This window comes from Nannospalax galili, unplaced genomic scaffold (assembly GCF_000622305.1).
Source record: "Nannospalax galili isolate Female #2095 unplaced genomic scaffold, S.galili_v1.0 scaffold854, whole genome shotgun sequence".
Taxonomy (NCBI): Eukaryota; Metazoa; Chordata; class Mammalia; order Rodentia; family Spalacidae; genus Nannospalax; species Nannospalax galili.
In genome coordinates, this window is record NW_008334957.1 from 3,106,014 (window position 1) to 3,119,206 (window position 13,193).

At 37.8% G+C, this 13,193-nt stretch overlaps 1 protein-coding gene across 1 annotated transcript in view; it reads left to right on the forward strand.

The window, feature by feature from the left end:
* The window catches only part of Ddx10 (DEAD-box helicase 10), a 247,246-nt gene that overhangs the window by 24,328 nt on the left and 209,725 nt on the right, over window positions 1–13,193 (forward strand). The window contains exons 7-9 of the mRNA XM_008829716.3: window positions 2,329–2,455; window positions 7,054–7,216; window positions 9,375–9,459. Of these exons, the coding sequence (XP_008827938.1) occupies window positions 2,329–2,455; window positions 7,054–7,216; window positions 9,375–9,459 (375 nt within the window). The remainder of the gene's footprint in view (window positions 1–2,328; window positions 2,456–7,053; window positions 7,217–9,374; window positions 9,460–13,193) is intronic.

The window sequence follows — 13,193 nt, forward strand, 5'->3', positions numbered from 1 at the left end:
TTTTTGTTTTTTTTTTGCAATTACTCTTTAAATTTATTATTTATTATTATTATTTTTATTTTATGAATATGAGTGTATTGCCTGCATGTTTTTAAGTGAACCTGTGTCTTGCAGTGCCTGTGAAGGATTGAAGAGGGTGGTGGATCCTGTTTAACTGGAGTTATAGATGGTTGTTAGCTGCCATGTGCATACTGGGATTCAAACCCAGGTCCTCTGGAAGAGCAGCCAGTGCTCTTAACCTCTGAGCCATTTCTCTATCCCCATTTCTTTCTGTTTAAAAAAAAAAAATTTTTATATGTATGAGTGTATTGCCTGCATGTGGGTAGGTGCACCTGTGTCGTACAGTGTTCTTGGAGATCAGAAGAGGGCATCAGATCCCCTGCAACTGGAGTTATAGATGGTTATTAGCTGCCATGCTAGGAGTTGAACCCAGGTCCTCCACAGGAGCAACCAGTGCTCCTAAATGCTGAACCATCTCTCTAGCCCCAATATTTATTTCTTCTTTTTAGAACTTTCTGTTCAGATCTCTAGCACCTTTTTTATTGGATTATTTGTTCTATTGATTATTTTTTGAGTTCTTTGTATATTCTGGAAATTAACTCTCTATCAAATATATAGCTGGCAGAGCCTTTCCCACTCTGGGCTTCCTCATCACTCAATTGGTTGTTTCCTTTGCTATGCAGAAGATTTTTAGTTTGGTGAGGTCCTATTTATCAATTGTTGGCCTTAATTCCTGAGAGAATGGAGTCTGATTTATAAAGTCCTTACCTACACCTATACCTTGTATTGTACTGCCTATATTTTCTTCTAACAGTTGGCAGTATTTCAAGTTTCATTTGAGGTCTTTGGTCCATTTGGAGCTGATTTTGTGGTTTTTTTTTTTTTTCGGTCTTTTTGATACAGGGTCTTCTGTAGCCCCACTTGGCCTGGAACTCACTATGTAGACCTGGCTGGCCTTGAACCCAGAGGATCTACCTGCCTCTGCCTCCTGAGTGTTGGAGCTGATTTTGTACAGGGTGATAGTTACGGGTCTAATTTCATATTTCATTCTTCTACACATGGACATCTAGTTTTCCTTGCACCATTTGTTGAAGATGTTTCCTCCAGTGTATATTTTTGGCATTTTTGTCAACTATCAAGTGGCTGTCATTGCATGTACTCATTGATGGGTCTTCTATTTTGTTCCATTGAACTACATGTCTTTTTGTTACAGTACCATGCTGTTTTTTATCACTATAGCTTTGTAATATAGCTTGAAATCTGGTATGGCAATTCTTCTAGCATTGTTCTTGCCTTGGCTAGTAGCCAGTGTCTTTTGTGCTTCCATATGAATTTTAGAGCCTTTTATTTTCCTATTTCTGTGAAGAATGTCTTGGGGATTTTGATTGGGATTGCATTGAATCTGTAAATTACTTTTGGTTGGATGGTCATTTTCACAATATTAATTCTGCCAATCCGTGAGCATAGGAGGTCTTTCCATCTTCTAGTTCTTCCTCAATCTCTTTCTTCAAAGTTGTAAAGTTTTCACAATAAAAAGAGACTTTCACAATAAGTTATTTGAAAATTTTTCTTTCACAATTTCATACACACACACACACACACACACACACACACACACACACTTTGAGCATATTCTCCCCATTGTCCTCTTTTATCCCCTTACCCCTTCCATTTTACCCCTTCTTAATAAGTGTCCCTCTTACATTTATGCCTGTAATAAATTCTTTATACTTGCCTCCATATGCCTGATGTCATTATTCATATCATAGCTATTTGTCCATGCTTCTAACGGTATATTAACCCATCTTAATGTTTGACACATTTTGAAGTAAATTGCAGATAGCTGTATACTTCCCCATATATATACTGTATACTTCAGTATAGATTATCACTAATGTGAGTTCAATATTTATCTATTTTCTTCTTTGCAAAACTTAACCATAAAATATGCAGATTTTAAGCTTAAATTGTTTGATGAATGTATTTCTATAATCCCAAACCCCAGTAAAAGATGTGAAATATTAACTATCAGCCCAGCACATTTTCTCATGCAGCTTTGCACAGTTGGTGGTCTTCATCCTTTTTCCATGGTTGATCCTTGATCTTGTGCCATTATGGTTGTTTTTATTTAAACATACAAATTTTAAAGGATTTTGAGTATATTTTAGCCATATGATGAACTTCATTTGTAAGGAACAATAAAGAAAAAGGTGTATATGTAACAAATTGAGAGACTGGGCTACTATTAAAATGTTCTTTTTTTAAAAACTGTTGACTTCAAAGGCAGCGATATGACATTTTAAATAATTTTTCTCTTGATTCTGCAAGCACCCCTGCTACTTTGGAACAGAACTACATAGTTTGCGAGCTGCATCAAAAAATAAGTGTGCTGTTTTCCTTTTTGAGAAGCCACCTGAAGAAGAAGAGTATTGTATTTTTCTCCAGTTGCAAAGAGGTATCGACTGTTTAGTTTTCCCCTTTGAACATGTTTGTGTTGGATCACCCACTTAAGCTATCTAATTGCTGTTAGACAAATACTTATTTTGTGTGAGATACATAGTGCTAGGAGATGAATTTAAAGTCTTTTATTTATTATTTTTATTTAATGTGTATGAGTGTATTGCCTGCATGTAGGCAGGTGCACCAGTGTCATGCAATTCCCGTGGAGGTCAGAAGAGGGCGTCGGATCCCCTGGAATTGGAGTTATGGATGATTGTTAGATGCCATGTGGGTACTGGGATTCAAACCCAGGTCTTCTTCAAGAACAGCCAGTGCTCTTAACCGCTGAGCTATCTCTTCAGCTCCAACTAGGAGACAAATTTATAGATAATGAGAATCCTGTATTTTTGTTGAAAAAGAAATCATGAATGAGGCTTTAAGCTCCGGAAGGGTAGAAACTTTGCCTATTTTTCTTCAGTACTGCTTTAGGTATTAATGATTCTGGAAATGTAGCCTCGAATAACTATTGGTAGAAAGAACAATTTTTAGTTGGACAAATTGACACTTAGAACTGGGGGGCAGATCCTCTTCCCTTCAGGTAGGGAACAGAGTATCTTTTTCTCTGTCCTCTCTTTGCTCATGCTCATGTCTGTTTGCAGTGTTTTCCCTATATACCTTTATCCTGATTTTGGGTAAATAGTCGGTGCTCTTAAAGTTAAGTTCAGTTGTTTTACCTGAAAGTTCTTTTCAAAATCTTTTAAGAATCAGTTGTTCCCTTTTTAAATCCTTTTACAATATTTCGTAATATTGTTACTAAATTATTTAGTTAATGATTCATGAATACTAGCCATGAATTAGGAATAAGGGATTGAGAGTTGTGTAAGAAAACTCGTTTCCTCCCTGAAGAGAAGAGACTGTAGTTGATTTATATACCACTTTCCCTCTGTATTTAAGATTTCTATTGATCTATAGGCATTAATAAACTCTAGATTTATAACTTTTTTTTTGTCTTTTTGAGACAGGGTCTCCCTGTAGCCCCAGGTGGCCTGGAACTCGCTATGTGGACCAGGCTGGTGTCGAACTCACAAAGATCCGCCTGCCTCTGCCTCCCAAGTGCTGGCATTAAAGGCGTGCACCACCACACCCAGATTTAGGTTTATAACTTTTATAGTAGTCTAGCATGAGTATGCAGGCGAGTTTCTTAACTTACAGGAAGATAAGAGGTGATCTATTTCTGTTGTCTACTGAAGTCTGTCATTTGCCTCGTAAAGAATGACTTCAGATAGTCTTAGGAGTATTTCAGATTTTTTTTAAACTTGGCATCTCCTAAGAGAAGAGTTTGTTATCTAGAGAATTGAGAATCTCCAATTCTGTATGTTTTTATCCTAATGTTCTGCTTTTCTTCTTGTCACAGTAGTCACTTTTCCTTGCTCTGGTGTCTTTCAGTATGTTAGACTGTTCATCACAGTGACAGAATAACTGATGTAAATACCTTGAGGGAAGAATTGATTATCTTAGATCATGGTTTCAGAGGTTTCAGTCTGTCATGTTCAGGAAGGCCTGGCTGAGCAGAGCACCTCATGCCACGGTAGCCAGGAAGCAGAGAGTAAATACCTGTCCCAGATGCTGCCCACATTCAGCCTCCCACCTCTTAGTAAATCCTCTTTGGAAAAGCCCTCACAGACATATCCAGAGGACACACTTTATTAATCTCCTGGGCACGTCTCAGTTTAGTAAGTTGAATCAAGATTGGCTATCACAGTTAATCAAGATTGACTATTCCCTTGACGAACCCTCCTGTGTGTTCTTATCCCTGTCCTCATTTGCTTAATGCCTTTGCTATTGCAAATACTCTTTGTCTTGTCCATTTTTTTTTCTCTTTACCTTTTGTTGATATCGATATTGCCCATATTAACAATTAAAGCAAATCCAATGTCCCTTCCCAGTTCCTACCTTTTTTGTCATCGTTGTTTGTTTTTAAATTTTGTTCTTTTTGTTTTTTTTTGAGATAGGGTAGACCAGGCTGGCCTCCATCTCACAGAGATCTGCCTCTGCCTCCTGAGTGCTAAGATTAAAGGCATGTTATACCTCATCTGCCTCCTTTCTCCATTCTTCATAGCAATGTCTTTTAAAGACTTGCCTCTACAAGCTGAATCACTCTCTAACCCTTGTTTCTTCACTTAGCTTTCTATGGAGTCAGCTCTTAAAAGGATAGGCTTTCAGTCAGTGTTCAGCCATCAGTCCTTATCTTACTTGACCTCAGAAGCACTAGTTAGAGCTGTCTACTCCCCTCTTTGAATTTTGTGGCTCCACGCTCATTAACCCGTCCTTCTTCCACCTTACTTTCTGGCTTCCCTATTTTAACTACCTTTGCTGTTTTTTTTTTTTTCTGTTTGACTACTGTACTTTAGAGTACTTCTGACTTCTCTGTTCTGTCCTTTTTCTTTCTATGCTTTGTTTGTAGGTAACCTCCTGATGTTCATGGTATGAATTCCATCTGTATATCATCAACTGCCAATCCACCTCTTAAACCCTGACTTTTATTCTGATCTCCCCCTTGACTCCTGAGAATATCCAATTGTATATAGAGGCTGCTCAGATTTAAATAAGAACAATTTAAGAGTTGCTTTCCCTAGATCTGCTTTCCCCAACTTTTATCTATTTCTTTAATCCTTAATTCCCATCTTTTCTTCCATAGTCAAGCTATTGCTAACTCACTACCCATAACACTTCTCATCACCTCTCATGCTTCAGGCAGTCAGGGCTATGTTTAACTTTCAGTTAGTTTCCTTTTCATTTCATTCTTTTGGTTTTTATCCTTTATAGCCAAAGTAGCCTTTGGGAAGTGGACATTAGAATATGCCTAAAACCCTCTAATGACTTTCTGTGAGTTGGAGTCAAATTCCATGCTTAGAATCTCCAAGACTTTATATTCCACACACCCTCTAATGACTTTCTGTGACTTGGAGTCAAATTCCATGCTTAGCGTCTCCAAGACTTTATATTCCATACTTGTCTTCTACCTCAGCTATTTAACTAAAGAGCAGGGATTCAAGGTCAGTCTTGATTCAAGAGAGTCAGATTGAAGAAAATTTTCATGAAGTCATTTATACTGACTGATTTTCTGTATATGCTTTTCTGAAACTGATTTGCCTCATTACTTCTGGGGCTTGCAGATTATTCTTTCCCAGCTCCCCTTTCATGGTGGCCCTTTGCGTTTCTTTACAAAAAAAAGGCACAAGTCTATTATTCCTGATTTTTACTTATACAGTGTGCTGGAATCAGAGCTTTCCTGGCTCTAGAATGCTAAATAAAATAAAAGAAGTAGTAATAAAACAGCAGTGGTTGGTCTGGAAAGGAGGATGACACGCCCTTCAGAAGAAATGCAGTTTATTGGAAGAAAGGGCTGGGAGGCCATCAGTGGGCCTTGGGGTCAGGGGGAGAACATTAGAAAGAAAGAATACAGTATATATCAGTTTAAGCATGACAGGGTCTTAAAGAGAAGGAGAGAGCTCCCCTTTAAAACCTGGAGAGGAGCTTCATTAAAGTGAGAGTGAAAGAGAGTAAGGCAGAGACAGAGAGTACTGTCATGAGGGATGGGGTGGTGTTGGGTGGAGATCAGAGAAGCCCTTTCAGAGAGCAGCCTTCAGACCACTTCTGAGAAAATCCTAAGAACAAAGGAAATATCAAATCTTGTATAAGTTTTTGGGGACTGGTGGGAAGTTTCACATCACAGGAGAAAGTGAATACAGCACGTTAGTATAGGAAATTAAAGGTACAACTGAAAGCATTTGTTTTAGAAATTAAGAATTGTAATGTGATCTGTGAAAGACTCTCAGTTTTAAAATCTAAGTTGCAGGGCTGGAGGGATAGTGCAGCTGTTAAAGGCTAAGGCTAACAACCAAAATGTTAAAAATCTACGTTGTAGTTCTGTGAGGTCAGGGTATATAAATGAGCGTTACAAGAGGAAAGGAAATAAAACTTCTGTTCAAGAGGCATTTCTTTACATATTTTTCATTTGATGAATGTCAAATAACTTTGCTATTTAGGATATTTATAAGACAGAACTGTTTTGTTTTATCTTACTTTATATATTTAAAAAGTATTTATTTTTATTTTATGTGCATGAATGTATCATTTCCTTGTATGTAAGTGCAACAGTCTCATGTAGTGCCCATGGAGGTCAGAAGAGAGTGTCGGATCCACTAGAACTGGAGTTCTGGTTGTTGTTAGCCTCCATGTGGGTGCTGGGAATTGGACTTGGGTCCTCTGCAAGAGTAGCCTATGTACCTAACAGCTGATCCATCTCTCCAGCCCCAGAACTGTTTATTTTAAAATAGCCATTTTATAGAAGTTATATTCTTACAACTATTCAAAATTGGAAATAATTTAAATAACTTACAAATATAAAAAGAACATTATTTTTTTCCAATTATTTTAGGAAATATGTGAGCAAAAATGTTGGAAAGCCGTACATAACTCTTTCTTTTTTCTGCTCCGTATTTAAAACTTTCAGTAGTAAAATTTGTGCTCTTAACACAGTTTTGTGTTCATTGACTAAGCTCTGCTGTTTCCATCTAGAAGAACCAAACTCATCCTTCTGTTTATACCCAGGTTCAGTATCTGTACAGAGTGTTTTGCCGCCTCCGCCCAGGCATTTCTATCCTTGCTCTTCATGGTCGTCAACAGCAGATGAGAAGAATGGAAGTCTACAATGAGTTTGTCCGAAAGAAGGCCGCAGTACTCTTTGCTACTGATATTGCAGCCAGGGGTTTGGGTAAGCAAACATCTTGGGATACCATTTTTGTGATCATGGGAAATATAATTTACTTATAGGGCATTTTTCTGAAAATCTCAGAGTCTTAAATCTCAGATAATTGGGCCTCTAAAAATTTTGGGGGAGTTATTCATACAAACTCACAGCAATGGTGACAGCATGCATAAGTCCTATGCAAGCTCAAACCAGACAAAATCCCAGCATAGACATGGGGAAGTGGGTAAGAATCCCAACCTAACCTAAGGAACTTTTGGTAATTGATGGCTGCTGGGTGGGGGAAGAGACAGTATCTTACAGGGATGGGACTCTTGGTGGACCCAGTAGATGCCCCCACATTGAAGGACATTTAAGAATACAAATCAAACTCCATAGGCTGTATTATGTTTATAAGAGAGTATATTTGGATAGGGAGGGGATCTGCATACCATCAAACTATATTTTATGAAAATTGCAAAAATTCAAGAAAAATTAAATCTTGTAAGAGGGAAATTAGTAAATTGATAAGTTGATGAGCATTAAGGATACCACTGAAACATTGTTTTAATTGCATCTTTTGAGCTCTTGCTAATGTTTCATGATAATTAAATCCTAGAATCCTGAGTCGCCTGCACAGTTATCAAAGGAAAGTTAAAGGATTAAAGGTTTAAAGATAAGAAAAATTCTTATACTTGGAAACTGGAAAATGGTTGTTAATAAGAAAAATCAGTAAAATCCATATTTTCACCAATCATTCTGATTTTGTTTTCAGAAAGATACTGTGATATGTGGTTTGGTGGGGATTAGGGGAAGATTGAAGATAGGAGAGCAGAACTAGTTTGGAGATAGGTATAAGAATAAACAGGTAGTGACCTAATTGTGTTAATTATAGTGCATACATAAACAGTAGGTCAAAGTACATTATCCTACATTAGCAATTATATATGTATACACGTGTGTGTGTGTGTGTGTGTATGTGTAAAATTTTTTTTTTTAAAGATAGGGTCTCATGTAGTCCTGGCTGGCCTGGAACTTGCTATATAGACCAGGTTGGCCTCAAAGTCATAGAGATCTACCTGCCTCTGCCTCCTCTGTGCTGGAATTAAAGGCCTGCAGTGCCACCCCTGGCTGCAATGATCTTTTTTTTTTTTTTTTTTTTACATTTTTCCTTGTCTTCCTGGCCCTCTTAGAATGTTTAAAAAATTCTTTTTAAGTAAAAACAATTGAGTCTCTTTTTATTCTAATCTGAAATCTTTGCTGTAGCAAAACCCATAATGACCAGAGGTAATTCTGTGAAATTGTGAATAGAGTGCTTTGGAAATGAGTAAAAGTTGCAGTAGTCAGAAATATATAGAGTAATTACTGGTAGAACACAAGGAGACGGTTTTAGAAAGATTGTTCAGTTGAAATCAGGACTAGAAGGAAAAGTAAACCTTTGTATGAATTCAGAAATCAATCTTTTTGTAATTTTCATTTATTTTTATTATTTTGTGTGTATGCTCATGCATGTACACGTGCATGTGTATACAGGTAAGTGTGTGTGTGTGTGCACAGGTGTGTAGAGGATGTGAAAAACAGGTTGATGTCAAGTATCTTCTACTGCTCTCCACTTTATTTTTTGAGACAGTCTGTCTGAGCTTGGAGCTCACTGATTCTGCTAAAGTAACTAACCAGTAAGCCCCAAGGATCCTCATGTTATGTCTCCACCTTCCCATGCTGGGATTATAGGCAAGTACTGTGGAGCTTGACTTTCTAAAAGTTTTTATATGAGTGCTAGGGATCCAGACTAAGGTCCTCATGCTTGTGTGACAGGCAGATGACCAACTGAGCCATCTTCTCAGCCCTGGAAACCAGTTTTTGGTTCACTGGGAGCCTGTGAAGGGTGCTACTTTTAGGTTATTAAACAGCAGGATATTTTATTATTTGTCAGACACAATGCAATCTATGTTTTCTATGTCAGATATGAAATAATTTTCACATTCAAATACTGTTGCTAATTTTAGTTTACTTTGTCAAAGTTGAGAAATGTTTATAATTTTTTGATTCATGAAATCTTTGTTTTTTAACAGAGTCCTTATCAGTGTGCTATAATAGAAAGTTTTGGCACACAATGTTGTAAAATAAAAATAGTACAGCAGGGCAGATACTTAAATTTTCTTTTCTTGGTGTTTCTTCTGTATAGATTTCCCAGCTGTGAATTGGGTTCTTCAGTTTGATTGTCCAGAGGATGCCAACACCTATATTCATAGAGCAGGTAGAACTGCCAGGTAGGTGTTCTGGCCCATTTTTTTGCTTTTTGTACTGTTTTTTAAAAGTATTTTTTTTAAATTATTTTTTATTTTATTTTATGTGTATGTATTTGCCTGCATCCATGTAAGTACACCCATGTTATGCAGTTCCCCCAGAGGTCAGAAGAGGGTTTAGGATCCCCTGGAACTAGAGGTATGGACTGTTGTTAGCTGCTCTGCGGGTGCTGGGAACCCAACCTGGATCCCCTGCAAGAGCAGCCAGTGCTCTTAACTGCTGAGCCATCTCTCCAGCTCCCATATCTGTGTTCTTAATTTCTGTAATATAGGTTCTAGTAAGAGACAGGGATAATAGGAGCTATAGATTTCTTTTTCCTTTCTTCTGGATGAGAATTAAAGGCATTAGTGAGAGCCCTTCCTAATTAAAAAAAAAAAATTGTTTCCCTTTTTGACACTTGTACTCTATACCTGCTCAAGATGTAGGGAAAGTGTCCAGAAAAGAAGACAAAGTCACAGATATTTGAAGGAAAATGATGCAGTATAAATGTATCTGAATGAATGGAAAGGATTACATAATATGTCAGTACTATTGAAGTTGTAGTGAAATTGGGGGAGACATATGTTTCAGCTGAAGTGAAAGGTTTTCAGTAGCACAAGTAGAGTTCTTCCTTTCCTATTTCCTAGCTTTCTAACTGCAGATAGTTAACTCTTTTCTGGGTAACATTTGGTAATGCTTATCACATGCCTTGGGGTACTTCTTTTTGCTTTAAAAATTCTGCATCCAGAAGTTGATCATAAGAAAATAGAGAGATAAGACTTGGATGTTGATGATTTGGGCCTATAATCCCAGCTACTTGGGAGACCAAGGCAGGAGGATCGTTAAGTTCAGGGTTAGCCTGGGTAACTTAGACCCTGCCCTTAGAAGAGGGTTGGGGTGTATATCTTAGTGGAAGAACTCTTGCTGTAGCATGTATGAGGTCTTTAGTGTCTGTCATGCAAGCATGAGGACCTGAGTTCGAGTTCCCAGCTCCCACATAAAAAATCTTCACTTGGTGGCATGTGTCTGGTCTGTATTCCCAGAACTGTGGGGTGGAGGCAGGTGGATCCCAGGACTCACTGGCCAGTCATCCTAGCTGAGTGGATGAGCTCTAGGTTCAGTGAGTAACCCCACCTCACCTCAAGAAATAAGGAAGAGAGTAGTTGAGGAAGATTGACTCCTGGCCTTCACATGCATATGAACACTTGAATCTGTGTACCTCCCTGCATGTGTGCACACATTCACATGAACATGTACATATACCACACACAGAGAAAACAACAGAAAAGGAAAACAGATGAATAGCATTTCAGTGAAGTTGTTATAATACTGGTGTTTATAATGTTAGGAATTGTAAATAACCTACTATTAAGTACAATGAAGTTATGTTTAATTATGATTAGCCGTAGTTGGACTATTTCTTTAGTCTCACATTTTCTTACTATTTTCCTTGTAAATAAAACTGTATAATTTGGTACTTACATGGAGTTTGATATTGTTCTAACTGGACTGGCATCTGCTTTTGATTTCAAACCTTGAGCTTTTAAGGGTTTGCCAGGGACAGTAGGGCCTTTGGATGCAAGAGCTAAGTCTTTGTTCACATAAAGACTGCTTCTCCTCCAGACTTGATTTTTCTACCTGCTTTGTACTTACTTCATGAATTAAAGTATCTTCTATCCCTTGCTTATCTAACCAAGTCCTTTGGGATTTAGTGCCCTACTTTTCTTCTTCCTTCTCTGCCTCTCCTCCCTTCTCTGCTTCCTTCTTTCCAAATGTTTTCCCCTCTTTTCTCCTTTCCTCTCTTCCCTTCTTTCACTCTAGTTTTTAGGTAACTGAAGATAAAATCGAGTTTTTTAAATGTAGAGACATTTGTTTCAGCTGAAGTGAAAGGTTTTCAGGTAGCACAAGTAGAGTTCTTCCTTTCCTATTTCCTAGCTTTCTTTTTATTTAGTTTTATTATTTTTATTTTATGTGTATGAGTGCATTGCCTACATGTATTTAAGTGCACCCATGTCATGCAGTGCCTGCGGAGGTGAAGAGGGCATCAGATCCCCCGGAACTGGAGTTAGGGACGGTTGTTAGCCTTTATGTCAGTGCTAGGAATTGAACCCCGGGTCCTCTGTAAGAGCAGTCAGTGTTCTTAACCACTGAGCAATCTCTCCAGGCCCCCCCCCACTTCTCTTTTTAAAAATCTTTGTATTTGTATGTGTGTGTGTATATGTGTGTGTGTGTGTGTGTGTGTGTGTGTGTGTGTGTGTTCGTACCACAGTGCATGTGTGTAGGTCAGAGAATAACTTTCAGAAATTGGTTATTGCCTTACCACATGGACCACAGGGATTGAATTCAGGCTTGTTGGCAAGTGCCTCTGCCTGCTGAGCCATCTCGCTGGCCCTGGCCCTTCCCACTCCCAGAAGGATGCTGTGATGGTCCACCTGGCCTTTCCCAGGGACTACACTCTGTGGTTTTCATAGTACCTTAAGACTATATATATTTTTTGGTTGATTTGAATTTACCCTGTGGATCAACTTCAAACATAGCTGTAATAAAAGATATAATCGTGTGTTTTCTTTTGAGAACAAAAGAAGGGCGACAGTAGTACGTACAGTAGGGAAAGTATTTTAAAGTAGGAGTGTTGTACTAGAAAGTACAAAAGTATGTCTCTGAATTGGATTAGTAGCATGTTTTAAACAAGCACTAAGGATCAGGACTGGATTCTGTGGAAAATGTCATTACAGTTAGACAAACTAACCTTTAAATTTTGTTTTTTTTCCCCCAAGATTTAAGAAAAATGAGACACAGAGGAGCTGTTTTATTATTATTTGTGTGTGTAAGTGCATGATGTGTATGTGGGCACATGTATCATGGTGTGCTTATAGAGGTCAGAGCACAACTTTGTGGAGTCAGTTTTCTCCTTCCACTTTGACTTGAGTTCCAGGTGGTCTGACTTTTGTGGCAAGTGCCTTTACTTGCTAAGTCATCTTGCCAGCTGTTTCAGTTTCTTAAGACTGTGTACCTTAGTGGTCTTTAATATGTTGGGTTCTTATTTGGATTACTCTTCATAGTGAGAACTTCTGAGAAGTTGTTAGTGGCGGTTAGTGGAATAAATCTTTTCTGCTATGGTTTGATTTCCCTTAGTAAGCATGTAGTTTATATGAATTGGTGCATGTGTTCTCATACATCTGCATTTTATGGTCCTGTAGATCTTTGGGTAGGAATGGTTGGATATGGCATCTTCCAAGCATTTTAGACCAGAGAATTCTTTACAGGCCTTTTACATGTGCCAATGGTGTGAATGTGGAAATGTGGAAAGGGCAGATTGATGCTCTTATAGATTACGCTTAGCAATATTTTAAAATCTTCCTTTATGAGATTGATGATTTATTTTACTATGTCAAGAAATGGTTCAAGAAAGGGAAATATTTCCACATTCTTAGTTCTGGAGAAGTTGGTGGAAATATAATGTAGTTGAACATTCTGTGGTGAGCATTAAACTGATGATTGTGGAGAGGAAATCTTAGGACAATGTTTAAATGCTTTGTCTGAAAAGACAATACTATATTTCTTTAAAGAGAATAACTGTTTTAAAGAATGTCTTAATGTATTAACTCAGTCATTAACTTTTAAAGTAGGAGTTTGAGCCTTCATAAGCAACACATTCTGAATTGAGTCTTAGATGTATAGTCAGTGAAAAGTTGAGCATATATAATGCTTGTTTTTT